A 27768-nucleotide genomic window follows, 5' to 3' on the forward strand; every position below is an offset into this window, starting at 1 on the left:
TTTTTCAGTAATTGTTGAGTTTTTGACATTTAAAAAAATTGACCTTCTATTTATCGCTTTTCCTTTGATGAATTATCTGCCTTATAATCAATTCGTTCTGTTTCTGTGCCACATATCATGAGGAAACAAAATTACATTCATTGAAAGCTTGTGATGCTCTTAGAATCACAAGTAGAAATTTTGGGATATTAATTTCTCTTTAAAATGCAGCTGGTGTGTTTTTTCAACCAAACGGAATATTTGTACATTCACATTGTTGAACATTTGATCAAAACAAAATTGAAAGTTAAAAAAAAAGAAAAAAAGATAAACAAATTTGAGATGCACCAGAAACTCGTCGAATTTGAAAGACATGCACTTACACTTTTAAAAAATCACGTATTGAAATGTTTTGTTGATGAATGTGTAACAGAAAAAGAATGCGGGAAATTATGCTCAAATTATGATTATGATCAGTTTTCAATAAAGAATCTCAAAATGAACTTTTCAGTTGTAGGAAGCCGAAAAATTTCGAAGCTGCTTTCAGCCAATTGCTTCCTTTCTGTCAAAAAGCCTTTATCCATAATACTCAATTCGTTCCAAATAACGAATTGTGCAGTAGTAAAAGCTCGCTAAAAGTTTCTGCCTTCAAATTATCATGATTTAAAAATGTTATTTTTTCATTTTTATCTGAAACAATATTTTTCTATCCGACAAACTTTGGTTTGTTTCTTATCTACTCTAGTAAATGATTTCAATTTTTCGAAAAAGTCGATTAGTTTTGCTTATTATGCTTCGAAAAGTGTTCTACCAATGCCATCTTGTATCATTTCGTTTGCTTTTCACTTCACTTTACTCTTACTTTATCCTAAGAATACTAAAATTGTTTTAAATTAACCTACTATCACGAATAGATTCGCTTAATTGTTGCTGACTTTCTATGTTTATTCTTTTACTTGTTTTGTTTTGTTTGGGGTTCAATCTTACTTTCTTACTCAACCGTCTTACCCTAAGTTACTGGTATCCTTGCTCTGCGTCGAAACTTTTTGCAGATTTGATTATCATTTTACTTTTTGTTCACTGTTTAAAACTTCGGTGTTTAGGCTTGTAACAATTGGAAGGATTCCTTAAACCCTTGGAAGGACTCCCATTTGCCATCCAGGATGGACTCAAAATTTTTAATAGTTTTTTTTTTCATTTTTATTACTTTACGGTTTTGAAGATTTAACTACATAGACTTTAGGAAATAATGAAACAGATTACGACTAGATGAATAAATGTTTTTTTTCGCGTTACAATTTCAATGAATTCACAATGTTTTCCATTTTCGTAGATGGTTAAAATCCTGATCTCTTAGTGTTATTAGAAGATGGTGGAAATTTCAGATTCAAATAGGTTTCGTATCACTGCTAGCTACTGTCGGACAGAAAAATTAAACCTTAGTGGTTACCCTTGTATATCGATATCCTAGTTATTCAGAATTATTCTCATTTATTTTTAATCGTTTTAGCTAAAGACCATTTTGAGTTTTAGACAAGAGCAAAGGTAGGTAGGTTTAGTACTTTACTGAATTAGCTAAAATTTGTAATAATTCATTATTGAAGCTGTTGCTGTATCTTAGCACCTGTTGTTTCTGGGATTCTCGTACTCGTCCTTCTCACTTGTCTTGTCGTACAAGTTCCCAAATTTTTCTTATTCTGTTGGATTAGGTTTCTCCCGCTGTCAGTTCGTGTAAACTGTTGCGACGCCTTTTATTAAGCTGTTTCCAAAATCTTCGATCCATTGATTTGTCCTGTGGGTGATGATGATGGATGAAAATTTAATTTTTTATGCTTATGTATTTCTATTTCTATAAAAAGTTTTACATTAAAGTAAATGTGTTAAAAATAATCATCCGTAAACAGATTCAGATCATCAGGATAAAGACGTGTGTCGGATTGAAAAGTTTCACATAGGTCATTCACGAAAACTTTGAACAGAAGGGGTCCAAGGTGACTTCCCTACGGTACTCTAAGATAGGGTGTCGAAAGTTCGTGATATGAATTCCTAATTTTCGTGAAAACCTGTCGGTGCAATAGATATGAGGCAATCCAAACAAGTGACCAAGCTGGAAAACCCATACCATCCATTTTTGAAAGAAAAATCCTAAGCGGGACACGGTCAAACGCTTTTGCACAGTTAATATAGACTGAATCCTCTTGACAAACCTTTCTCCAGACTTTTACTCAGGAAACTAACGTAACACATCAAATTCGTCACCGTAGACCGTTTCTTCTCGAACCCATGCTGAGATTCTGAGATAAGAGGTTTTATGGCAGCATACAATCGCTTGTGCATTAAACTTCAAAAACTTTTGAATTTGAATTCAGAGTTGAGTTTGGGCGGTAGTTTTCGACGTATTGAGCATTCTCAGCAAACATGAAATCGCATCAGAAATGATAACTCAAGTTGTTTACAATACTGTTGCAAATCGCAATTCCAACTGGATAGTGTAAAGATCGTATAAAATGTCGTCTGAAGTAAGTTTAAATCGGATATGTTAGATAGTCCGCCATGAAATGATTTTGCTCCCACGCGGGCTTCAAGTGAGAATATCATCGTTATGTTCTCTCTGCAACCCTCAGTGCATCCAGATGGCTGAAAATCAGATGGCAATTGAGCAATATTGACCAATGAGAGACCTGCAAAATATTATCGCAAGTAACGATTTGAAGGCTCAATATGAGAGCAGAATCTTGCTCTCTCTTGTATTCTTCCAATAGGTACGAATAAGGTGTCGGATAACATCACCCAATTGGTGTGGTTTTCCTCGCCTTAGAAAAAAATGAAATTTATGTATGTATATTGCCTCCATTTTGGTAGGTAAATGCTGTTGTTCGACTTTCATACGATCATTCTATAATGTATTTGGAACGTAGGTATATCAAAAGAACATAAAAATATAGCTACAAAAATGTTTGCTGGGGTCTGATTTATAAGTTGGAAAATTGCTGCGCTAGGAAACTTCTTTTAATTAAGTGATCGATTTAGGATACTGCAATTCGGGGGTCATAGGACTCAAGCGATGCGAGGTAACTACTGTCTGAGCCAATACTAGGTGGAGAGTAAACGCCTTGAAAGAATTCAGCAAACATATTAGTCGATACGGTCAAGCTGGAGGAAGGACACCGCGAAAGCTTACATCAATGGGGACAGCGGCGTTTTTTTTTTTTATTATTGAGCTGTGTCCAAAATTATGAGGGGTCATTTTTCATGATTTCTTGAAGACGCGAGACATGTTGAGGGTAAAACAGCTAGTTTAAACTTTAAAATTCGCTTTCTAAGCGTCTAAGATGATGTGCACTGTTTTCAGATTGAATTCGATTGAAACATTGGCGTGCTTTTCGAAGCTGGTAGACGACGAAGATCAGAATTTCGCCATGCGTGTTTCATAGATTTTAATGTGTCGTATGTATTTTTTTCAAAACTGGACAGGTTCAAGCAGAACAATTTGACAGCGGATTCCACATTTGTTACCATCAAGATATTCCCAATTGGTTGAGTCGAGTGCAGCTGCAACAAGCTCAAAATTACAGTTTCTGAAATTGAAACCGAGTTCACCAACAGGCTCTACAGAATCCTACGTACGTTGATGTCATTGACAGTTAACAAGGATCCCAAGTTGAATGACTTGACATTGTAAATGTTTATTTGCGAAATTTCTATTTATTTATTTATTTATTCCGTCAACCGTAGCGTAGACTAGTTTGATACATGTGTATTTCCTTAAGAATAGCTTTAAGCAGTGTCTGCTTGTGTACCCGAGAATGTTCGGCTTCTTTACCAACATTTCCCTGAGTCTGGAAATTTCCGGAAAACTTAGTTCCGAAACTTTAGATTCTCCGTTGTTAAAATATGACAATAAACTGAACACTCTAATTCCCAGCCCAAACTAAGTAGCATGCTAAAGCCAGAAATTCCAGGTAATAATATTCCCATGTCGCGTAGTATAAACGCCACCTTTCAAAACCGACCCTTTATTCCAGAACCATAATACGAAACCAATAACTCCAGGACTCTATGGTTTAAAGAAAGGGTTTAACCTACAGTTTGGAGGTTACACCACGCTTAACTTACAGTCATTTCTTGACTACAGCTGAAGCAACAGTTCTAAGTATAAGGTAACCTAAGGTTATCCTACCGTGCGTCGGACTTTTATCAAGGGGCTAAAGAATATACTGATCGGAACTTTTGCTACGAGGTTCAAGTCAGCTATGAACAAATGGTTTACGTTCAGGGCCGTCAAAATTGATAATTCTAAGGTACAAGATCGTCTGTCTACCATCATTCCCATCCTTACAGTCATATACGTGGAGTTTGAACATCTTTGGGTAACCGAAGTATCTGAACCGCAGGGAAGAAAACCGCATTAGCCGGTTAAGAATCAAAAGCTGGTTCTTCAACTTATGAACTTTCAACGTGCACAGCCCTTACTTCGGAAGAACCGGTGACGACCGAAACAAATTTACACGCATCTGGAGCGTGAATACAACAGCTGCCCAAAACATGATATCAATATTGTCATCTGGATTTTAACGCTCAGGTCGGCCAGGAGGAGGAGTTCAAACCGACAATTGGAAGGTTCATCGCATACAAGCTGACCAGCGAAAACGGCCTAAGACTCATAGATTTCGCCGTCTCCAAACGAATGGCCGTACCTACCTACCTACCTACCTAAGGGTCCAGCGCCGATTGACCGGCGCATAGGGCTGAGATAAAAGATCTCCACTGCTGGCGATCCGGAGCCAGCGTCTTGCTGCCAGCCTTGTCTCGTCAACTGTGCGGATTTCAGCGGCTAGACTTCGCCGCCACGAGATTTTGGGCCTGCCTCTTCTTCGATGCCCATCTGGATTCCAGTCAAGCGCCTCTCTGCAAATCTCGTTTTGATCTCTTCGCAGCGTGTGCCCAATCCATCTCCACTTACGTTCCCGGATCTCGATTTCTAGCGCCTTTTGATGACACCGGCGATGAAGTTCCACGTTTGAGATCCAGTTGCCAGGCCACCAAGCACGGATGATATTCCGCAGGCAGCGGTTTACAAATACTTGCAGTTTTCGCGTCGTCACCGCATATGTGCACCAAGTTTCACACCCGTACAGCAATACGGATTTGACGTTTGAGTTGAAGATTCGGATCTTAGTTCGTAGAGAGATCTGGCGTGACCGCCAGATGTTTCGGAGACTCGCAAACGCAAATCGGGCTTTTCTGATCCGGGTTTCGATGTCCTTCTTGGTACCACCATCAGGCGTAATCTGGCTACCAAGATACTGGAAGCACTACACTGTCTCAACCTGTTGTCCAGCTACCATGAAATTGGAACAATTTTCTGTATTGATTTCCATCGACTTGGTCTTTCCGACATTGATTTTGAGACCTGCTGCCTTGGAGCTTTCGGTGAGGTCGTCGAGTTTGCTCTGCATGTCTTGTTGTGTTTGGGCGAGCAAAACAATATCGTCTGCCAGGTCAAGGTCGTTCAGTTGCTCCATGGTTGAAGGATTCCACGGCAATCCTCAGTTTGGTCTACAGTCAATCGATCCAGTCAAGATCTCATCCATTACGATGAGAAAAAGCAGCGGAGACAAAATACATCCTTGTCTGACTCCAGCAGTTACCGGGATTGGTTCGGACAAGACACCGTCGCGCAAGACCTTGCACGAAAATGCCTCGTACTGCGCTTCGATGAGATGGACTAGTTTCTCTGAGACCCCTCGTCTAAGAGCAGCCCAGATGTTTTCGTGGCTCAGTCGGTCAAGTGCTTTTTCGAAATCAACGAACACCAGCAGAAGAGAGTCCTGGAATTCGTTGATTTGTTCCAGTATTATTCGTAGCGTTGTGATGTGGTCCACACATGATCGTCCGGATCGGAATCCAGCTTGTTGCCGTCGGAGTGTAGCGTCGATTTTCTCCTGGATCCTAGTCAGGATCACTTTGCAGAGTACTTTGAGGGTTGTACAGATCAAAGTTATGCCACGCCAGTTACCGCACTCTGTTAGGTCTCCTTTCTCTGGGACCTTTACGAGGATACCCTGCATCCAGTCGGCCGGGAATGTTGCTGTATCCCAGATGTCAGCGAAAAGACGGTGCAACATTTGTGCTGATAGGGCAGGGTCGGCTTTCAGCATTTCAGCAGGGATGCAATCGATCCCAGGTGCTTTGTTGGATTTCATGTTTTTGATTGCCGCTTCTATTTCAGCCAGCGAGGGCGCTTCCGAGTTGACGCCATTTATGCGACTTACTGTTGGCGCTTCGAGCTGCAGATTCTGTTGGCCTTCGCTATTCGTGACTCGGAAGAGTTGTTCGAAGTGCTCAGTCCAACGCTTGAGCTGATCTGTTCGATCTGTCAGCAGCTGACCTGCTCGGTTTTTCAGCGGCATTCTTGCATTAGTCCTTGCATCACTAAGGCAGCGAGAAATATCATATAATAATCGGATATCTCCAATGGCGGCGGCTCTTTCTCCCTCTTCGGCTAGGGAGTTTGTCCAGGCTCTCTTGTCTCGTCTACAAGCTCGTTTAACTGCCTTTTCCAGCTCCGCATATCGTAAGCGAGCAGCTGCTTTGGCTGACCCGGTACCTGCCTGCTCAATTCCGACTTTCGCCTTTCTCCGATCACCGATCATCCTCCAGGTTTCATCCGACATCCATTCACTTCGTCTTCCACAAACTTTACCGAGAGTACCATGGCTCGTCTTGATAAAGGCATTCTTGATTCCACACCACTGTTATTCGACTGTTTCGTCTGTCGGCAGCTCCGAGGCTCGGGATTCTAGCTGTTCAACGTATGCCCTTTTCACCTCTGGATTCTCCAACCGGCGGACGTCGTATCGACACCCGACTTGCTCCTCGCGCAGTTGGACACACGCAACTCTCAGTCGTATCTCGCCAAGGACGAGGTGATGGTCAGATGCAATGTCTGCGCTTCGTTTGTTGCGGACATCAAGAAGGTTCCTTCTCCTTCGGCTAATACAGATGTGGTCAATTTGTTTTTCTGTTCGACCATCTCGGGATACCCAAGTGAGCTTATGTGCTGGTCGATGGGGGAAGAACGATCCACCGATCACCATGTTGTTGTTGCCACAAAATTCTACAAACAGCTCTCCGTTTTTGCTCATCTGTCCTAGACCATGGCGCCCCATGATGCGCTCAAAGTCCTGATTATCGGAGCCAATCTTTGCGTTGAAGTCGCCTAAGTGGATTTGAATGTCACCCTTCGGAATTCTCTCAACCACGCTGTTCAATTGACTGTAAAACTGCTCTTTCTCCTGCAAACGGCATCTTATGAGGGCCGCATGGGCCTGCGGGCTTAACAGGAAACCAACTCCTCGTTCCCGAGTAGCATGTTCTCGTATGCCAGAGTAAAGCAGTACTTGCCCGGACTGTGTCTTGTGTTCTCCAGTGTTAGGCCAACGGACTTCGCTCAGTCCCAATATCTCTAGCTTGAGGCGGCTAGCTTCTCTAGCAAGTTGAGCCAGCTTTCCTGGCTGGGCAAGGGTCAAAACATTCCAAGTTCCAAATCTAGTCCGTGTTTTCATGCTAAAAGTCGTAGCCAAAGTTCAAATTCGGTTATTTCTTCTCTCAGTTTCTGTAACAATACAAGATATCAGGAGCAGTAGGTTGTTAGCCTAAAGTCCCTATCCCGCGATGGGGCTGCCATCTTGGACTTAGCTGGCGGGAGCCGCATTTCATAAATGGCCGTACGTAGTACCTTTTTCCAGCGCCGCCTCCCATACAAGTATACCTGGAGACCACCGTACCAAAAGCAATCAAAGATTGATCACGTTTTGATAGACAGCCGGCACATCTCGAACATCATTAACGTCAGATCCTGTCGAGGCGCCAACATCGAGTCAGACCACTATCTAGTTATGGTGAAGATTCTCCCAAAACTTTCAGTAGTGAACAACATATGGAACCGACGACCGCCTTCGTTAAACATTGCACCCCTGAAGCAACCTAATAGGTTTCTAGCCAAGATTGTCAAGATTCGTCGCATAAATGTAAATGTCGAGGAAGGCTGGTGATTAAGTGTAGAGTGGAGCGGACCCACCTTTGAACCCGAAAAAGCCTCGAACGCAGCCAATCAACATATGTGCACAACGATATTGGCACAGAGCATCAGATGGCAGCACCTGTCACGCATGAGGAGTTAGGGTTGAACACGCCAGCAGAGCATGGAGGCTGAGTTGCTGAGGGGAAGCCGGAGAAAGGGATAGAGGGGCAAGAAGGGTTAACGGCGGGGTACGGAACGCCATCGACCTTAAACAAAATGGTCATTATTAAGTTGTATCTCTGAGCGCGCACTACGGCAAGCCAAATCGTCCGAGTACGATTCGTTCCGCATTGTAAAAACAGTGCCACACCCGTGAAAGAAGCCCGAGGTAAACTACGGTCAACTACTGGACAGAGAACAACAAGCTCGTTTGTTTGTGAAAGGGATCTACCAGGTAACCCAAGATCCGGAACACCATTCGTGTGCCCGACTCAACGCCTTGCCGCCATTTTGTTCCCGCTATCACCAAGACCCCGTAATTTACCTTTGAGTTCCGGTATCGGTTCCTGAGGCAGCCCTCCTGAGCGCCGATCACAGCTTTCACCTAGAACGTGGACGGCCAGTTGAATCCTACTCGAGGGCGTCGTGACTTACCACCACGAAGTCATCGACGTGTCGCATACCACCCATAAGCGTCGTGTGACTCCACTGAAGGTCACCAAGTTCCGGGGACACGGAATTACATCCTCAGGCCACAAACTACTTCTGGCTAACCGAACCCACCCTAGCAATTTGGTAGTTTGGCCGCGCTAATAGGAGGTCGTGATATTTCCGGTTCCGAACGAGGAATAGGTGTACGCAAGAAGAGGGGCCCGAGAGCAGAGGCGTGAGGTAGGGAAGTTTGTACTATTACATATTGTGTTACGGATCCGTCGACAAGTGCCTTTTGTACCATTGAGGAAGGGGAATAAAGTGGGCGAGCAAAGCTCGAAAGTTAATCATTTAGCGTTTCCTTGTAGTTCTTTGAATTCGAAAAGCCGACCCTGAGGCAAGAATTGGGGGAGTCTTAACAGTGCTGGGTAGTGACTCAACCATAGGTTACACGCTCAAGAACGTTTGATCGTCTCATTGAGCTATCAGTACAGGAAAGGCGAGCTTGCTACGAACGCTCCGGCGAAAGTTCATAATCTCTGAGAGATCTATGAGATTATCTCAAGAGACAAGAATTTCATACAATCGCTGGCTGAAACTATTCAAAACCTCACGGAAGAATGTATGTATCAATGTCTCCTCTAGCGTGTCTTCTTGCATTTCTCAAACCGTCGATCGCGCGAATCGATATTATATAGTGTAGAAAAGCTTCAGATCATCTGCATAGGCGAGTTTTGGACCGTCAAGTAGTAAAAGCACGTCATTGAAGTAAATCAGGAACACTACTGGGCCTAGATGGCTGCCTTGAGGCACGCCTGATGTGGCAGAGAATTGTTTGGAACATGAATTACCAGATCTTACAGAGAATTTGCGTCCAGTGAGGTAACTGCGAAACCAATCTAATAAGGACCCGCAAATTCCCAGCCTTTCCAGCTTCGCAATAGCTAATTCGTGGTTCATTTTGTCAAAAGCGGCCGACAAATCGGTATAAATTGCATCGACTTGAGAACCGGCAGCAACTGTTTTGCACGAATGATGTGAATGTCAATAAGTTCGTAGTCGTAGAGTGCTTGGGCATAAATCCATGTTGATCATTACAAATATATTGCTTGCAAAACGAGAAAATTGGGTCGAAGATAACGAGTTCGAACAATTTAGCTACAGCACACAAAGCTGATATTCCTCTGTAGTTATGAATATCCCTTCTTTCGCCTTTTTTGTAAACCGGGAACATAAAAGCATTCTTCCACAACGACGGAAATATAGCTTTGTCAAGCGATGCGTCAAATATGCGTTTGATAGGAATTACTAGATGAGGCATGAAGCATTTCAAAAAAGTAGCTGGTATGCCATCGGGGCCCGGGGAAACAGAATTTTTCAGTTTAACAGTCGCCATCAGAATAGTGTCTTCACCAAAAGAGATGTTGTTTAAAAGAGTATTCAAAGATGGAACGTTTCTAGTTGCACTAGCTATTTGTTCTGGGGAAATAGACCCGGAAGTGAAGACGCTAGAAAACTTTTTAGCAAAAAGATTGCATATATCGTGGTCCGACGATGCCGTCTCGTCATCAAGAAACAGGTTAGTTGGTAATCCCGACTCTTTCCGCTGGTCTTTGACGTGTTTCCAAAAAGACTTAGGGTTTTGTTTAAAATTCCGTTGCAATCGAGATAAGTAATTCTGGTAGCATTTGGCGCTGGCTTTTTTAAACGCTGAATTCAGCTTACGAAATTCATCCTTTGAGGAGGGTGATTTGAGCCTGCTGTAGGTTCGAAGAGCTTTGCGCTTCACAGTTTTCATGCGTTTCAAATCTTTGGTAATCCAAGGCGCTCGAGCATTTTCGGCAGCAAGACGTTTCGGCACATGTAGATCGATTATGTGATTTATGATATGTGTAAATTTTTCTGCTGCAGCATTGGGATCGGATCGATCAAGCTCAGCTTCCCAGACAACAGAGTCAAGCTCGTGAGAAATAGCCTGGAAATCAGCGTTTTTAAAATCATGATAGAAAGATGTCAGTTTCTCTGAGCGGGAATTAAAAACGGAAATCTGCATTGAGATCAGCAGCGCAGGGTGGTGACGAACACACTTGACTAGAGGTGCAGGCGCTGATTCAATCGTTATTGTCTGGAGCCCATCGTTAGCGAAACATAAATCAAGCATTCAACCGTTTTCATTCACAACGCTATTGATCTGGCGAAGAGTTGCGGTGCTTAAAGCGTCGATAATAATGTTTGAGGAAGTTGAGAATGAAGAGCATGTAGGGTCAGGATACAGAAAGCCTCCCTGCGATGGGCACCACTTTATGCCCGGAAAATTAAAATCGCCGATGACCAAGAGGTCGTCTTCAGGGCAGGTTAAAGACAGTATTTTTACAAGGCTCTGAGAAAAACATTCAGCTAAATTCATATCTCGCACGCAATCAGGGGGCAGATATACAACACAAACGTAGAGTTTTCGGTTACCTAAGTTTATGCAGGTCCACACAATTTCCAAGCACTCAAAGGATGGATCGTTCTGTTGTGGTATGAGCCTACTTGGTTGAATGATTCAACTGAATCAAAGCAATCGAAAGATTCCTTTTAATTCAGTAGTAGTAGTTCAGGCTAGTAAAACACCGCCTCCTGTTGACTTCCGGCTGTTACGTGGGCCCCTATCGCAACGGAACACTGTATATTCAGAACCAAAAATCTGGCTAGAAATAGTTCTGTCGTCCAACCAAGTTTCAGTGAACGCGATGATCAACTAAGGGTTGTGACTAAGAAGCTGCACCTAAGCCGAAGTTATGTTCAGAAGGCCAAAACTAAGGCTGGGCTTCGAACGTTCAAGGTACAAAAGGCCCCTTATCACGACGAGAAGCAGAACAAGTCTGCCAAAACTCGTGCCAGGAAGTTGTACCTCAACATGCTGACGAAAGTTGAATGCTGAATCATGGACGACGAAACGTATGTGAAGGCCGACTTCAAACAGACGAAAACAGTCAACCTGTTTTTCACGGCTAATGATAAGTTCAACGTTCCGGAACAAGTCCGCACTTAGAAGATGTCCAAATTTGCGAATGAATTCCTGGTTTGGCAAGCCATCTGCACGTGCGGGAAGTGGAGTACACCTTTCGTGACCCATGACACGATGAATCAAGTACCTAGGGGTGATGATTGACGACAGGCTCAGTTTTACGAGCCATGTCGACTACGTGTGCAAGAGAGCGGCAAAGGCCACGGCCGCACTCACACGGATGATGTTGAACTCCTCGGCCATCCAAAGTAGCAAAAGGAGGATCCTGGCAAGTGTGACCACATCGATCTTGCGGTTCGGAGCAGCAGCCTGGAGGCAGGCCCTGGGAAGAAACTGTAACCTGCAGCGACTTAGCAGCGTTCAGCGGCTGATGAACCTGCGGGTTATCAGCGGATACCGGACCATGTCGTCCGAGGCCGCCTGTGTAGTAGCGGGTGTCATGCCCATCTCGGTTTTGCTTGAGGAGGATGTCTATTGCTACGACAACAAAGACACGCCCAATGTACGAGATCTCGCCAAAGAGGACTCGATGTCCAACTGGCAGCAGCTGTGGGACAGGTCAACGAAAGGAAGGTGGACCCATCGTCTGATCCCGCACATCGGGAGCTGGATAGGAAGAAGGCACGGTGAAGTGGGCTTCTATATGACGCAATTCCTGACTGGTCATGGATGCTTCATGAAGTACCACTACCGGCTTGGACATGTGGCTTCGCCATATTGCCCAGATTGTGGTGACGAAGAGGAAACACCCGAGCATGTGGTGTTTGTTTGTCCGAGGTTTGCGGCGGTACGTACTTCCATTTTTGCCGCCTGTGGACCCGACACGACAGCAGATAACGTCGTACGGAGGATGTGTGCGGATTCCAACACGTGGCATGTGGTCAGCGATGGGTTTACCCGGATCATGACTGCCCTGCAGAGGAGCTGGAACCAACGGCAGTCCGCGAACGGTGTAGGATGACTCCATCGACGGGGAGCTTCTGAGTAGTGTGCGTCCGATCCCTTGATCGGAGCTACAAAGATAAGGCAACATCTTCTGCGTAGCGGAGGTCAGGGTGCGCCACGAACGTGTGTAGGATACCCCAATGTCGGGGGGTATCCGAGTAGTGCCGCTTCCTAAGAGGGAAACTGCGGGGATAAGACTTGACCTTCCTCGTAGCGGATCTCGAGGGAAGAGGGTTAACCACTGTCGGGGGATACCCACGGGTAGAGAGGCTCTCGATGCCGGGCGAGCCTCTCGAGTCGGTGTAGGATGTCGTCACCGTCGGAAAACATCCGAGTCGTAGCGTTCCAAGTCCCGTACGTGTGCCGTGACAGGCGCGAGTCCAGGACAAGCTGCTCTCGATCTGGCACACAACGGGCATGAAAATCCGCGGGCCAAAAATCCTAGGGTTGCCAGCCAAGGGGTTAAAGAAGACCGGACATCGGTCGGAGTAGACTGACCCCATCGACGGGGGGCTGTCGAGTAGAGTGCGTCCCACCCCTCGGTTTGAAGCTACAAAGATAAGACAATACCTTCTGCGTAGCGGATGCCGTGGGTGCGCCGCGTTCGTGCGTAGGATGCTCCACCTTCGGTTCTCAACGACAGAAGCTGCGGGGATAAGACTTGACCTTCTTCGCAGTGGAAATCGTTGGGAAAGGGTTATTCCACGATCGGGGAATACCCACGGGTAAAGTGGCTTTCGACGCCGGGTGAGCCATTCGAGTCGGATTAGGATGACGTCTTCGTCGGAAATCATCCGAGTCGTTGCGTTAGGTCCCGCGCGTGTGCTGTAACAGGCGCGACTCAAGGATAAGCTGCTCTCGATCTGGCGCACAACGGGCAAGGTGGCAAACCTCGAATCCTGGAGATAAGAGGTCGGGCTTCGAGTCGTTAGAGGAGAAGTCAGGCCTCGAACCTCCAGGCGGAGAGGTTTGTGTGGTCAACCCCGAGTCTTTACGATAAGGGGTCGGGTCTCGAGTCGTAAAAGGAGAGATCAGGCCCTAAATCAATAAGAGGAGGGGTACTAGTGGTCACCACGAGTCATTACGAGGAGAGGTCAGATTTCAATTCGTTAAAGGGCCTTGAATCCTGCAGAGGATAGGTAAGCCTCGAGTCGATGCCAGGAGGGGTCGGATCTCGAGTCGTTAGAGGAGAGATCAGGCCTCAAGTCGCGAAGAGAAGAGGTTTGTGTGGGAATCTCGAGTCATTGCGAGGAGACGTCGGTTCTCAAGTCGTTAGAGGAGAGTTCAGGCGTCGAGTCGTTAGGATGAGAGGTTTTGCTGAAAGTGGTCTCGTTAATGAGTATTGCCTTGGAGCGCACTACCACCCATAGACCTCCCACTATTGAAGTATAGTGTGCTAAACAGTTCGAGGTGGGAACCAGGTCTGCGGCCCCAGGTGAAGCTTAGGGAGTAGGGGGTATACACGGAGTATACCATGAGTCTTCCCATTGTACCCATGAACCCAGAGTAGCAAACTGGGGGGACGCTGTGGCTCGCCGTGTCTTGGAATACAATCCGTAAACCGGGATTTACCCCCTGTGGTTACCAACTTAAAAAAAAAAGAAGCGGCTGCTTCTTCTTCTGAAGGCCCACAGCGTCTCAACAATCTTCTGGCCGGATTTGACCTCATGCCACTACTCCAAGGAAGTGCTGAAGTGGTATGCTGACAATAAGGTCAATTTCGTGCCGAAAATGTTCAACCCTCCTAACACTCCGGAGCTCCGCCCCATCGAGAACTACTGGGCGATTATGAAGAAACAACTTCTCAAACGACCTAAGGTAGTGAAGACAGTCGAAGAACTGAAGAAAGTATGGGTTTATCTACATGTAAAATACGGTTGATTCACAGATGGCGCTCAACTGGAACCAAGATGGGCATCCAAGAAGAGGTAGACCCAGAAGCTCATGGAAGCGTAGTCAGGCCACACAGTCGATGAGTCCCTTTGCAGGCAGCGTTTTCACAACGCTGGCTCCGGATAGCCAGCAGTGAAGATCTTTCATTTCGGCCTTAAGCTTTGGAAAATGGTTAGGTAAGGTAGATTTGCCTAATTACAATAATATCTGAAAAAAAATAATCCATTTCAATGAACAACTTTCAGGATTTTTTGAGGTTGGGAGTAGCTCTGGGACTAAAAAAGAAATGTCTCACGTTTCATGTATCTCACGTCTTATGTTACATATCATTAAAGTTATTATAAACTAACGCGTTCTAAATTTAAAGATCCGAATTCTTGCCCGTGAACCTTTTTATTCCTACATGCATGAGGTGTCAAGTTTCAGGTCTCTGGTCTCAGATATAACTGTCTGAAGTTTTTGAGCTTCGGAATTAAATCAGTTTTTTTACACGGTTTTTTACAATTGACATGGTTTCTGGGAATCAACACATCGTTTGTACGTTAACAACTTTTCTAACTTGAGGGAGTACAAGTCATTTAATAGGAAATCATCTTTTGCCTATTTTTTTAAATATAAGTATTTTTGGGATTTTAAACTATTTACTGGAGTTATTCATTTCAAGAACTTTTAAATTTGCCAAGCAACAAAATAATAAATTCAACACTTACATTTTCCTTCCGCGGCGAGTTCATCCGGCTCGAATCGGACTGGGAGCTGGATATGGTAGGAACATCATCACCGTAGTTGCCGTCGATCAGCGTTGACGCTCTGGAGGAAACCACCGAAGAAGACGACGAAGCGCACTCATACAGCTGGTTCTCCGAGTTACGCCGAGAGAGAAATTTGAATCTGCGGGCGGGATTCCAAGGCCTAATTAGTTAGCTACTTGAACTTGAGGGTCAAGGTGTTCTTTTCGAATTAAACTTACAATTTGGAAGTTTTGGACTTTTGAAAACTAGCTGTATGCTTCAGGTGGGAACCGTTTTGATTCAGCTGCGTCATGCAGTAGACTTTCTCGCGCCTCGCTAAACGCTCCAGGTCCGACAGAGTCTTTTCTTCTGAAATGTAGAGGGGAAATTAGCATTTAGAATTACTGAAAGAACGGGGGACCCAGCGTACCTCGATCCACAGACCCAAAACTGTTCCAGGTAGCTGTATGGCTTAACTGAGCCTGAGCGACCTCCTCCAGTTGCTGCTTTCGCCGATTGGGAGTAGGAGTATCCATCTTTGAATTGTTTTGCAGATATGATGAGCTCGTTCCGTTTCTGAGCTGTTTGTTGTGGTCGTTCGTTGCTGCAGCCACTACGGCCGGGATGCTGCTGTAGCTGTTGACCCGCGGGATGACCCGGTTCATGATGATGTCCCTGCCACTCATCCGGTGGTATGTGGAGAGGTCGGGTCCGAGAATCGTAGTCAGGTCCTGTCCCGCCGTAACTGTTGGGGGATTGCCCATCAGGTCTTCGTCGCCGAGGATGTCGTGATTCAGGGCCAGTCGCATCTCGAGCCGGGGACTCATCCCGTACAAGAGGGATGGTGGTGGGGCGGTAGACGGCGGTGGAGGCAAAGTAAGTATCGGTGGGCCTTGCTGACTTTGATTGGCCACGGCACCGAAACTGGTCAATGCCCCGGAACGATCGATACCGCTTACAGAGTGCATCCCGATGCTCCGGGGCAGCGCAGATACAGAGCATCTGTCAGCAGCACTCCCATAGTTTTCGTCTGGTGTGGTCGTCTTCAGCGTCTCCGGCACAGCTGGCACCGTCAGGTCCAGATCGTCCTCGGCCATCGGCGTCGACGACGAGGTTATACTTCGAGAGTCGGATTCGGTGGAATCTTTTAAGTCCACATAGTCCGGACGAGGACGATTTCTTTCCACAGCTTGCCCCTGCCAATTTATCGAAAGTAAATTACCCGCTAATTATAACGTATCTACGGAATCAACGGAACTTGAATTACACTCGAGGTTGCTAGAGTATCGAAAAGAGTAACAACACCAGATGCTGAAATAGAACAGGGGTTGCAAGGAACGGCATACAATCTGGATTCGTATTTTCTTCTTATAACCGTTAAAATACGGGTTTTCCATATCAGTATGAGGAAGTAGCAGAATCGTAAAGCTTATCACGATACTCATAGTCAGTTTAAGATATTGCAGACAATCACTCACGTAAATTGACATCGTTACAGGAAAAAAAACAAAGATTTGATTGGTAAAGCAGAAGTAAGCATCAACACTGGAAGAAGCAAAATTAGCTTTTTTTTTAAAATTCAGATAAGAGTTCGTCTAACGAATGAAAATTGGTGCATATTTATTGGCAGTTTTATCACAATAGATTGACATGTACAAAAACGATATTTTTTCAGGCAAAATCTCAACTTATAATGTCTAAAAATATTTTTCAAGATAAATTTTGATTCTATTATCTAGAATTCCTTTCAAGTTTACTAAAATATTTTAATGACTGAAAATTCCTGGAAATTAAGCCGAAATGATTTAACACAGAAAACAACCTAAAAGCCGATAACCTTTAAAAATTAGTCTCAGTCGTTATTTGCTTGTTTTGATTGTCTGTACATCGATAGAAGCCTATTGATCAGTAGAAGAGGTCAAAACTTTCAAAAAAGGGACGAAAGCGGCAACTCATTCTGGTTTTTAGCCATCTCCTGTGCGGATAGTCCGATCAACAGTGTCAGTTTATCGTTGTTGAGGAACGCTTGATGCCCGTTCTGCTGCCGTAATTTTACGTAAGTTTTATAGAATCAATACAACCTTTTCCACTTTTCATGTTATAAATGGAGTAGCATCAAATTAGTTTGTAAATGAGACTTCCTGTTATAAATTATCAGTTGCAAGGTTTGGAGACATATTTTCATCAAATTCAAACCGTAGGCCAATCGCAGTCCAGTTGGCAAGCATTCTAATCAGCAAGGATACCCAGCAGACCGTGGCCTAGAGGATAGCGTCTTTGTCTTCAAAGCCGACGGTCATGAGATTGAATCCTGGTCGTAAAATAACCTGACACACTTAGTTAATACAATGAAAGTTGGCGGTTTTAGCAGTCTTCTTTTGAGAAAGGTTTCCTCAACTGTCAAATCAAACGTTCAGCCATACTTACCATAATGCTAGTTTCCTGTGGGATCCTGTCAGGATCGTGTAAAAGAACGTCGAGACCCACGTCGATTTCCCGGGCAGCCAAAGAAGGTGTACCTTTCCCAATTCCAGGAACTGTCGGCCAACTACACGACCGCTGCCAGCAACTGGTAGAGGAAAATGTTTCCCATCGCCGGAGAGCGCTTGCGCTTTGCTACTGATGTCAGGAACTGCCGGCTGAGCCCTAATACAGCGATACAATCGCTACAGGGAACACGTACTGGTCCAACACTTACGATTTTTTTTGTTGTTGCTGATGAACACTACAGTAGGGTAACGGACTTATTGTGGACCAGAGGATCAATTTTGGACCACCTTGTCTAGCTCTCTTATAAAACAGATAATCATGAATTTTTTTTAGCAAATATTGTGGAAGCCCGGGCGCTTAATGTTATGCACTATTTTTTTTCTCATTATTAGTTGCTTTATAAGAGATGTAGGGGACTTGCCGTCACCGTCATCATCATGATCATCAGTACTGTCGCCACCAACCACACACTTTGGCAAAAGTACACCACCCGATTTTATCGAGAACAATTCCTATTGTTCTCGCACTCGAGCAATTCCTATTGTTCTCGCACTCGAGCAATTAGATTTTATGCTGAGTACATCAGCCAGTTGTAGATAGGAGATTATCAAAGTTTTGACTACGGACTACATCACTCGTCTTTTCATTTTATGGTCCGATCGCCATAGTGGTGACCCCGACGTGATCGTAGTAATTTTTTTCGCGCGTTTTCGACAATGAGCACTGCTGACGAGATGAAGCAAGAGGATACTGCTACAGTTCAGACAATTACCGCACCGCGAATCAATCCGCCGAGTATGACCGCGTCGAACATCGAGTCATACTTCTTGTCGTTGGAATTTTGGTTTGCCGCATCAGGTATTGGAACCGCAAACAATCAAATCATATCAAACAAAAGCTGATCGAACACTTCGCCGATAGCCAGCAATGACGTCTCCACCGTGTGCTTGCCGAAATGCCCCTGGGGGATAAAAAACCGAGCCTGCTTTTTAATGAAATGCAGCGAGTTGCTGGAACATCGTTAGAAGATGCTGTTCTTATTGATCTGTGGACGTCTAGGCTTCCGGCTCATGCGCAGCCGGCCGTTATTGCATCAAAAGGAGCTGCTTCCGAAAAAACTGCCATCGCAGATGCCATCGTTGATTCGATGGGACACCGAAATATTTCGGCCATCGAAACTAATGTCGTCCCCACAACTTCAACATCAGTGGAACAAAGGTTAGTGGAATGTATTGGTACGCTGCAAAAAGAAATTTCGGCACTTTCCAAAAAGTTAGAACTATCTTGGTAAGGACAAGCTAACCATCCGTCCCGCGGGCGTAATCGTTCCCATAGTCGCGGTAGATCGGTGAGTTCGAGACGCAGTGACGATGAAGAAGGACAGTGTTGGTAGGGGAACTGGGGGTATAATGCCCAGTGTGGGCAAAACGCCCCACTGCGATATCTAGCTAGATATACACTTATTTTAAGAATTCTTTACGTTATTCCCTTCTTATCAACAGTAGAAACCTTTTGTACACAAAATTAGCATCAAATATGCGACAAATCACTGAAAAAAATCCAAAATATTTTTCAAACCATATTTCTTGCAATTTGTGCTTTGACTTTCGTAAGAAACTACGGCATCTATCAGCAAAAAAAAATACCTGACATCTGTTACAATGATGAACATTGGTCTTGAAAATCATCAGAAAACGAAAAATTTCTTAATTAAATTATTTTTTCTGTTATTTTGAATGATTTTTAATAAACATGTCTAGGTAGAGCAAAACGCGCCATATCCGTTTATCTTTAAGCATGTTTCATATTTGTTTAAATGTATATGCAGTTTCATCACAACAATTTTAAAGATATTTATAAGTTGTATTGGAAAACATAACTTGAATATAAACGAATATATTTAAAATTCCTAAATTTCATATAGATTTAATTAACTTTTCACAAGAATTTCAGTATATCTGGCAGCACTGAGCGTAGCAATACATTTTTCCATCTGTGAAGTAGAATAGAAGTGTCTTTACCTGGCAAACGCTTTCGGAGGCACTAGAATCAATAAACACTTATTAAACGTTAAAAGGGGCGATTGGGTACACACATATGGGCATTATGCCCCTACTCAATCTGAAATCCAATTTTTAACCTACTCTTCAAATTTCATTAAATTTGTGGCCTTTTTTGACCTTCCAGATATTCTAACTATCAGATTTAGACAAAAAATAAACCAAACTTTCAAACACAATCGAAAACTAAAGTTAATCTTTTCAAATGTATTCTAAAACAAGGCTTTCTTCTTAACGTGGGCATTATGCCCCCTCTTCCCCTACCATCGTACATTTGGCACAGACGCTACTCGTTGCCGTAAACCGTGTTCGTTTGGGCGCTCTCCGTCGCCTTCCAATCGCTTTCAACATTGACGTCGCCTTGCTGACGCTGTTTCGGAGAATGGCGAGCCATCTGAAACAGCAAAAATCTATCGCCTCAAAATTACAGACACTACAACTAATATGCACTTTTTGATAGACACCGGTCCTGATTCATGTGTCTGTAATACCACGAGGCCCCAAAGCAGCCGGGATTAAACCGACAACCATGCAACTGTTCGCCGCTAATGGATCGCCGATCAAAGTTTACGGTGAGTCCCTTTTGAAGGTCGATCTGGGACTTCGTCGAGAATTCCTGTGGACATTTTTGATCGCAGACGTGACCTCTGGGATCATCGGAGCTGATTTTATTAGCTATCACTGATCACTGCTGATTGATAACAACACTGCGCTTGAGTCAAAATATTTTTCAGTTCACACAAATCAGCATTCAATAAAGTCATTCACTGCATCTTCGCCGTACTTCGAATTGTTGAATGAATTTAAAAATATCACACGACTCGCTCCACCTGGCACCGTTAGCCATGCTACCATTGTTCATCGCATCGAGACGTCCGGGCAGCCAGTTTTTGCACGTCCGAGGCGCTTATCTTCCGAAAAGCTTGCTGCAGCTCGTGCCGAGTTCGAATATTTGATGATACTCGGAATTTGCCGGCCCTCATCAAGTAGTTGGGCCAGCCCTCTTCACATGGTGAAGAAAGCAGATGGGACTTGGCGACCGTGTGGAGATTACCGTGCTTTAAATGCCCAGACAATACCAGATAGGTACCCTCTACCTTACCTACAAGATTTCACCACCATTTTGCAAGGTAAAACTGTATTTTCCAAAATTGACTTGCAAAAGGCGTTCCATCAGGTTCCTATTCACCCGGATGATATCCCAAAGACAGCGATAACCACCCCTTTCGGATTGTTTGAGTTCGCCTTCATGACATTTGGGCTTCGTAATGCAGCTCAAACTTTCCAACGGCTAATCCACGAAGTTACACGAGGAATGGATTTTGTTTTTCCTTATATCGACGATTTATTCATCGCATCGAAATCGCCTGAAAAACACCGAATACATCTACGACAGCTTTTCGAGCGACTGGCGCAGTTCAAATTGACAATCAACGTTTCTAAATGCGAGTTTGGCCGATCGGAAATGGTGTTTCTAGGACACCTCGTTACGCCGCTTGGCATCAGCCCCCTTCCAGAACGAGTCGACGCTGTGCAAAAGATCCAGCAACCTCAGACGGTAAAAGAATTTAAATCTTTTCTTGCTATTATAAACTTTTACCGTAGGTTTATTCCAAACGCCATCGAGGCACAAGCACCTTTGATCAACATGATACCAGGTAACAAGCGTAACGACCAAACAAAGCTTGAGTGGTCCGACGTTACAACAACAGCTTTTAAACAGTGTAAACAGCAGCTTGCATCAACAACACTCCTTGCACATCCAGCTGCCAGCGCTGAATTATCATTGTGGGTTGATGCATCAAGTTTCGCAGCAGGGGCCGTTTTACACCAGATCGTCGATGGCAATATTCAACCTTCAGGATTCTTTTCTAAAAAATTCGACTCGGCGCAGCTTCGGTATAGCACATACGATCGTGAACTTACTGCGATATATCTCGCCGTGCGGCATTTCAAATTCATGCTTGAGGGAAGGAAATGTCATATCTACACAGATCATCGACCAATCACGTTTCAACAAAATCTCGATAAGGCTAGTCATCGTCAGGCTAGACAGCTAGATTTTATCGGGCAAATCACAACCGACATTCGACATGTTGAGGGCAAAAACAATGTTACTGCTGACCTGCTTTCCAGAATTGAGGCCATCAAAGCTGTTCCCGCTATCGACTACGAGGCACTATCCGTTGACCAAAGAATCGACGACGAATTGCGAGATCTGTTAAGAGGTAATTCAACATCATCGTTAAAGATTAAACTCTTCACTGTTCCAGGTTCTCAAAAACAACTGTTTTGCGAAACATCAGCCGGTCGTATTCGACCATTCATCACAAAGAAATACCGTGAACAGGTATTGAGATCTACCCACAACCTATCACATCCAGGCACTCGAGGAACTGCCAAACTGATGACTGATCGATTCGTTTGGCCTCAAATTCGAAAGGACAGCATAGCTTTTGCCAGGAATTGTATTGAGTGTCAGAAAGCTAAGTCGGTCGACACACTCGATCCCAACCTGGAAATTATTCGCTGCCAGATGGAAGATTTAGCCACATAAATATCGACATCGTAGGTCCATTTCCTCCTAGTAATGGCCAACGCTATTGTCTCACGATAATTGATCGATTCACCCGTTGGCCAGAAGCGTTGCCAATTCCCGATATGACATCCCCGACGATCGCCGAAGCACTAATCAAAGGATGGTTTTCCCGATACGGTGTGCCTAATTGTATCACATCAGATAAAGGTCGACAATTCGAGTCCAATCTCTTCGCCGAGCTTACCTGTTTGCCTGGAATATCGCATTTCAAAACCACTTCTTATCATCCACAGTCAAATGGAATAATTGAGAGGTGGCATAGAACTCTCAAATCAGCTATAGTATGTCACGACTCAATTCATTGGACTGACTACCTGCCAATGATTCTTCTCGGTCTACGGACAACATACAAACCTGATATTCGAGCGAGTCCTGCAGAAATGGTATACGGAACCACGCTTCGAATACCATCTGAGTTTTTTGTGGAGAATACGAATCATAGGACCGAATTCGACGATATAAACAACTTGCGCAAAACAATGCAGAGCCTTCGACCAAGTGATACAGCTTGGCACGGTACCAACAAGATTTTCGTTCATCAGAACCTGAACACATGCAAGCAGGTATTTGTGAGAAATGATTCTATCAGATCATCGTTATCATGCCCGTATTCTGGACCATTCGAAGTCGTTGATCGGAAATTGAAATATTTCGTTATCAGCATGAATGGAAAGAGCGTCAAAATTTCGATAGATCGCCTAAAACCAGCATACACAGCAGATGATGATCTAAGCAGCCCTACATCACCTTCTGGAAGCCCTTCAACGAAAGTCACTCGCTCTGGACGTCGTGTCATCATCCCCCAACGATACCACTGAGCTCGGACCTCGTCTAGGAGGGGAGTACTGTAGGGGACTTGCCGTCACCGTCATCATCATGATCATCAGTACTGTCGCCACCAACCACACACTTTGGCAAAAGTACACCACCCGATTTTATCGAGAACAATTCCTATTGCTCTCGCACTCGAGCAATTAGATTTTGTGCTGAGTACATCAGCCAGTTGTAGATAGGAGATTATTAAAGTTTTGACTACGGACTACATCACTCGTCTTTTCATTTTATGGTCCGATCGCCATAGAGAGCTAGACAAGGTGGTCCAAAATAGGTCCCCTGGTCCAAAATAAGTCTGTTACCCTATTCAAGTAAGACACAATCTATCCTAACAATATAGTTTAATTTACTATATTTATAGTTCAATACCTAGAATCAATCATACATTTGTAGTTGAATCTATCATATTTACAATTGAATCAAGTATCCGATTACAGTTGAAACCATTATATTCATAGTTGATTGCGTAAAGTCAATCATAATTTTGTAGTTGAGTCTATTATATTTATAGTTGGATGCGAAAAAATCAACTACGAGTTGACGATTGGTATAACCAGCTGAAATAATTAGAACAACTGTGGTCTTTTATCTTCGTGAGGTGTTAAAGACGCAGCCGAAATTTGACAGTTGGCTGGCTGGCTGGGATGCCAGTTGCTCTGATGTTTTGCTAAGACAAAGATTTCGCCTTGATTTTTGCAAATATAATTCATAGAATCGAAAAAAAATCTTCCGCTGAGCTCCGGGCTGTGAAGCAAAGCTGGAAGACGATGGAGCCAACTTTGTCGGTAGCGGTGAGTAACATTTATTATGCATGACTTATGACAAATTTATGCTTATTCAACACTATTTTCTTCTAAGAGCTGTCTGGAAGCAGCAAAAAGTTATCGAATAGGATGGTAACATGGCGAGGCATGACATTCCATTGTCCGAGAAGCGGCTGGCTTTCCTGAAGGAACATCCGATCTTCATCGAGATGAAAAAGCTGCTTCAGGAGGACCCTCGTCTGTTGGCGTTGCTGCTCCAGAAGATCTAATCGAGTAATCCGGATCTAATGGGTATCATTTAGGATAACCAGATGGAGATTTTGGCTCTTTTGAACGAGGGAACCAATCAGCTGAAGGGTGGCGGAGGGGGCGCCGGCAGATGGTAATGCTATCGCTTTGCGAAAAATGAGTTGATTTTTGTTCAGAGTGTCCTGTCTGTTTATCTGTGCTTAAAGTATCCTTCCTATGATCACGGTTAATCACAGCTATTCGAAGCATCCGAAAAGTGCGGAGTGTTAATTTAAGATACAAAAAAAATGCATTTGAGACTACTATACTAGATTCATCATGGTGCTGACAAAATTGTGGCAATGTTTTGTTTACATTTCACGCGCTTTGGATCTGGAAGGAAAGTGAGTTTTAATTTTGCGTTTCTTTTGTTTCAAAATTAAAAGTCCATGCCGGGAAAGACAGTCAGCCCATAATGGCAGAATCAGCGGCTAAGTCAAACCTAGCTACCTCAATCAAATCCTATAGAAGAGGAACTTCCTATTCTGACTGGGGTGAACGTCTCGAGGCATGCTTTCTAGCGAACAAAATATCGGATGACGATAAAAATTCAGTTCAGTTTGAAACTTTTATACTGAATGGATGCGATTGACATGTCACAAAAAAGGCTATTTGAGGAACCTTTTGCAACTTTCATGCTCACATTCGAGAAAATTCGGTACCAATTCCCTTTGGAACCTTTGTTCAGCGAATTTCGAATTTTGGAGGCACGAGTTTAAGTAGATATGGGACTTTTGGTTGCTTGGGTAAATATGAGGTTTCTCAACGTTTAGCCTTTAGTGGACGTTTTCGGAAGCCAGGAGAATCAACCGAAGACTATTTATTTTAATTAAAACTAATGGAAGAAATCTGCAACATTCAGAAAAAAGACAAGACGATTATTTTAATGTTACTAACGCTACCATTAACGATAAGTTTTTGCAAGACATTATGTATTTTATGCGGAATGGTCGACCAGAAAAGATAGAGAAACGATCTATCGATGTACTTTCAAATAGATCCTATGAATATGTGCTTTTCAAATTAGTTATGATATATCAAATAAGTTTAATTTTAGTTGAGTAAAGTACAAAAAAAAAAAATTAAGAAAACTCAATTAAATTTGAAGAGTTATTCAAAATATCGTTTTTGTACAGTCAGTAGTAAAGTTTATCAAATGGATGCAAGAACACATTATGATACCAGATGTAGGCATGGTAGAAGTTTTGGTGCACATAGTTATACAAAATTATCGAATAAATCGCCTCAAGCGATGATAGACCATTATATGGAAAAGTTACTCACGTCATTTGATTGTGTGTTGGTGCTTAAGTTTCTACATTTTATGATATATTTTTTTGATTGAAAAATGCGATATAAGGTGAAAAAATAAGAACAATAAAATTGATTTAATATTCCCTACTGGCAAAAATTGGCGATGGCGAGGTCATAACTGCTGATTGAACGAATTTTCTTACAAAGTCATAAGTGGAAACATAAAGATAAAATATAAAAAAATAATTATGAGATGAATGTTCAAATCTATTCATTGAATTTTCGTTAGTCAAGTATTAGCAATGTTGTTTTATATGTAGAAAAGCGTTTTACGATTCTGTAATAACAGAGACAATTTTTGCATTTAATATAATAAGGTTAACTCATTTTTTTAAATAAAGCAATTGAGAACGTGCTACAAACTACTTATAACTAGTTGTCAAACCATAGTAAATAGAATTATTACACAAATGAAAAATCGTCGGTTAAAAAACTTTATAATGTTTTAACTTTTATTTATATTCTCTTTTCATCTAAAGCCTTAAAATTAACTGCAAAAATAAACAAATTGAAACCGAACCTATTACAAATATAACAGCTCTCGACGCACAGAAACGATACCAGACAAAAAAACGGCGAACGCAAACGAAAGCGCAAGAAACTGCGCGAACATTACAGACTGTATTTATCACATCCTACCTGTTTGTCGTGACCACTCAGGGGCTTACTGTCGTTGTCGTCGTCCTCGGACTCGCAGCTTTCGCTGTCCTCCTCGAAGAGCGGTTCTAACTTCCGCCTAGAGGTGTGTGATTTTTTTGTTTATTATATTTAAAGGAAACAAACCAGGCATTTTGTTTCCAACAATATTATGTTTCACACAAACCAAAAACATTAACACAAAAGAGAAGGTAAAACGTATTTTGTTAGGAAAAAAAATCTATGACTATTACTAACCTAGAATCTAAGGTTTTCTATTCTATTCTCACTAACTCAGAACAAATGAATCGTCACCTATTTTAAAAAGTTTTAGCACCCAGTACTGTTGGGAAAATAACTCTAAAGATATCATTGAGGAAGATCTAAATGATGCTCAAAACTTAGAGAGCATAATCAGCATCTAGTTTAAGCTCCAGATAAGGATCGTAGTGATTTTACGATTCTTATCAATCTCAGCTCAGAGATTCACTCAGACACGTCTGTTGCTCACAAGAATAGATCAATGACTGACTTGTGGTTTTGTTTACACTTTGTTCCTTCTCTTCCAGTGTTGCCACATATTTGTTTTATTTATTTTCATAACTTTTATTTTTTTAATTTGTTCTTTGTTCATCTCATCCCAATCAAAACATTCAAAAACAATCAAAGCTGCAGCCCAAGAATATGCGATTTCTGAGCCGTCCATCTTTTTATTATTATTATTATTAATATTAATTCATCGAACATAAAAGTTTGAATATAAAAACACGATCAAACCGAAGTAAAAATCTGAATTGGCGTATACGACGAACAAAACGACTAGTAGGTTCTCCAAACTGGTATAGATGTTCAGTATCTCGGAACAAACGCATCATTGCACTTAGTGGCTCGTTGAAGCCGTATGAAGTTCGGTGAATTTGACCTGCGAGTAACGAATTGGATCGTAGATTCTCCGATGGGGCACTGAAGTTGATCAAAATTAGCAGCTTAGGCTATTGCACTTCTCCATTCATTATTTTGGCGATGTAAATATGCGGCCTGTTGAGTCTTTCGGCGGCATCAAAGAGTATCAAGACCCAAGAGCTGACATCGGTTTGGATAAGCAGGAAGATCTTCGGGACGGCGCCAGGGCAGGTGTTGTCGTGTCCGGAGGATTTATTTTCCCAACTCGCGTTCGGAAATGTTTCCTAAAACCTTTCCGTACAATCCGTTCGATACCGTAATATGCTATCAACTGAATTTTCTTCGTCGGTCTCGTTCAGTCAGAGGCGCACACACACAGTCATACGGGGTTTCGTTAAGTTTATTCCCTGCAATCTGCACGATGTTAACTCTCTCGGTTATTTTCAATGTAGCGAGCGACTTCAATTCGCTACGCTTGTATGAGTGAATTGGCTGATTTCAAGTCCGGTTGTTTTTCTGATTTGGAATGGCTTGAGAGTTCACAGACAACGGAAATCCAAGTTATAGTTTTTCAAAACCACAAGGAATTTAAACATTAATATAAATTTGCTCTCTTATTCTCTACAGGCGTCCCAAGGCGAA

General features: G+C 43.1%; 1 protein-coding gene across 3 annotated transcripts in view; it reads right to left on the reverse strand.

Moving 5' to 3' along the window:
- Positions 1 to 935: 935 nt before the first annotated feature.
- Positions 936 to 27768, reverse strand: part of LOC129746143 (uncharacterized) — a 123421-nt gene continuing 96588 nt past the window's right edge. The window contains exons 17-21 of one of the 3 annotated variants that reach the window (XM_055739645.1): positions 26227 to 26323; positions 15669 to 16434; positions 15478 to 15604; positions 15218 to 15398; positions 936 to 1771 (exon numbers count right to left, since the gene is read on the reverse strand). In XM_055739645.1, the coding sequence (XP_055595620.1) occupies positions 1685 to 1771; positions 15218 to 15398; positions 15478 to 15604; positions 15669 to 16434; positions 26227 to 26323 (1258 nt within the window). In that variant the 3' untranslated portion in view covers positions 936 to 1684. Of the gene's footprint in view, positions 1772 to 15217; positions 15399 to 15477; positions 15608 to 15668; positions 16438 to 26225; positions 26324 to 27768 lie in introns of those variants that run through there. The other 2 variants (XM_055739644.1, XM_055739646.1) reach the window with 2 other exon arrangements.

This window comes from Uranotaenia lowii, chromosome 2 (assembly GCF_029784155.1).
Source record: "Uranotaenia lowii strain MFRU-FL chromosome 2, ASM2978415v1, whole genome shotgun sequence".
Taxonomy (NCBI): domain Eukaryota; kingdom Metazoa; phylum Arthropoda; class Insecta; order Diptera; family Culicidae; genus Uranotaenia; species Uranotaenia lowii.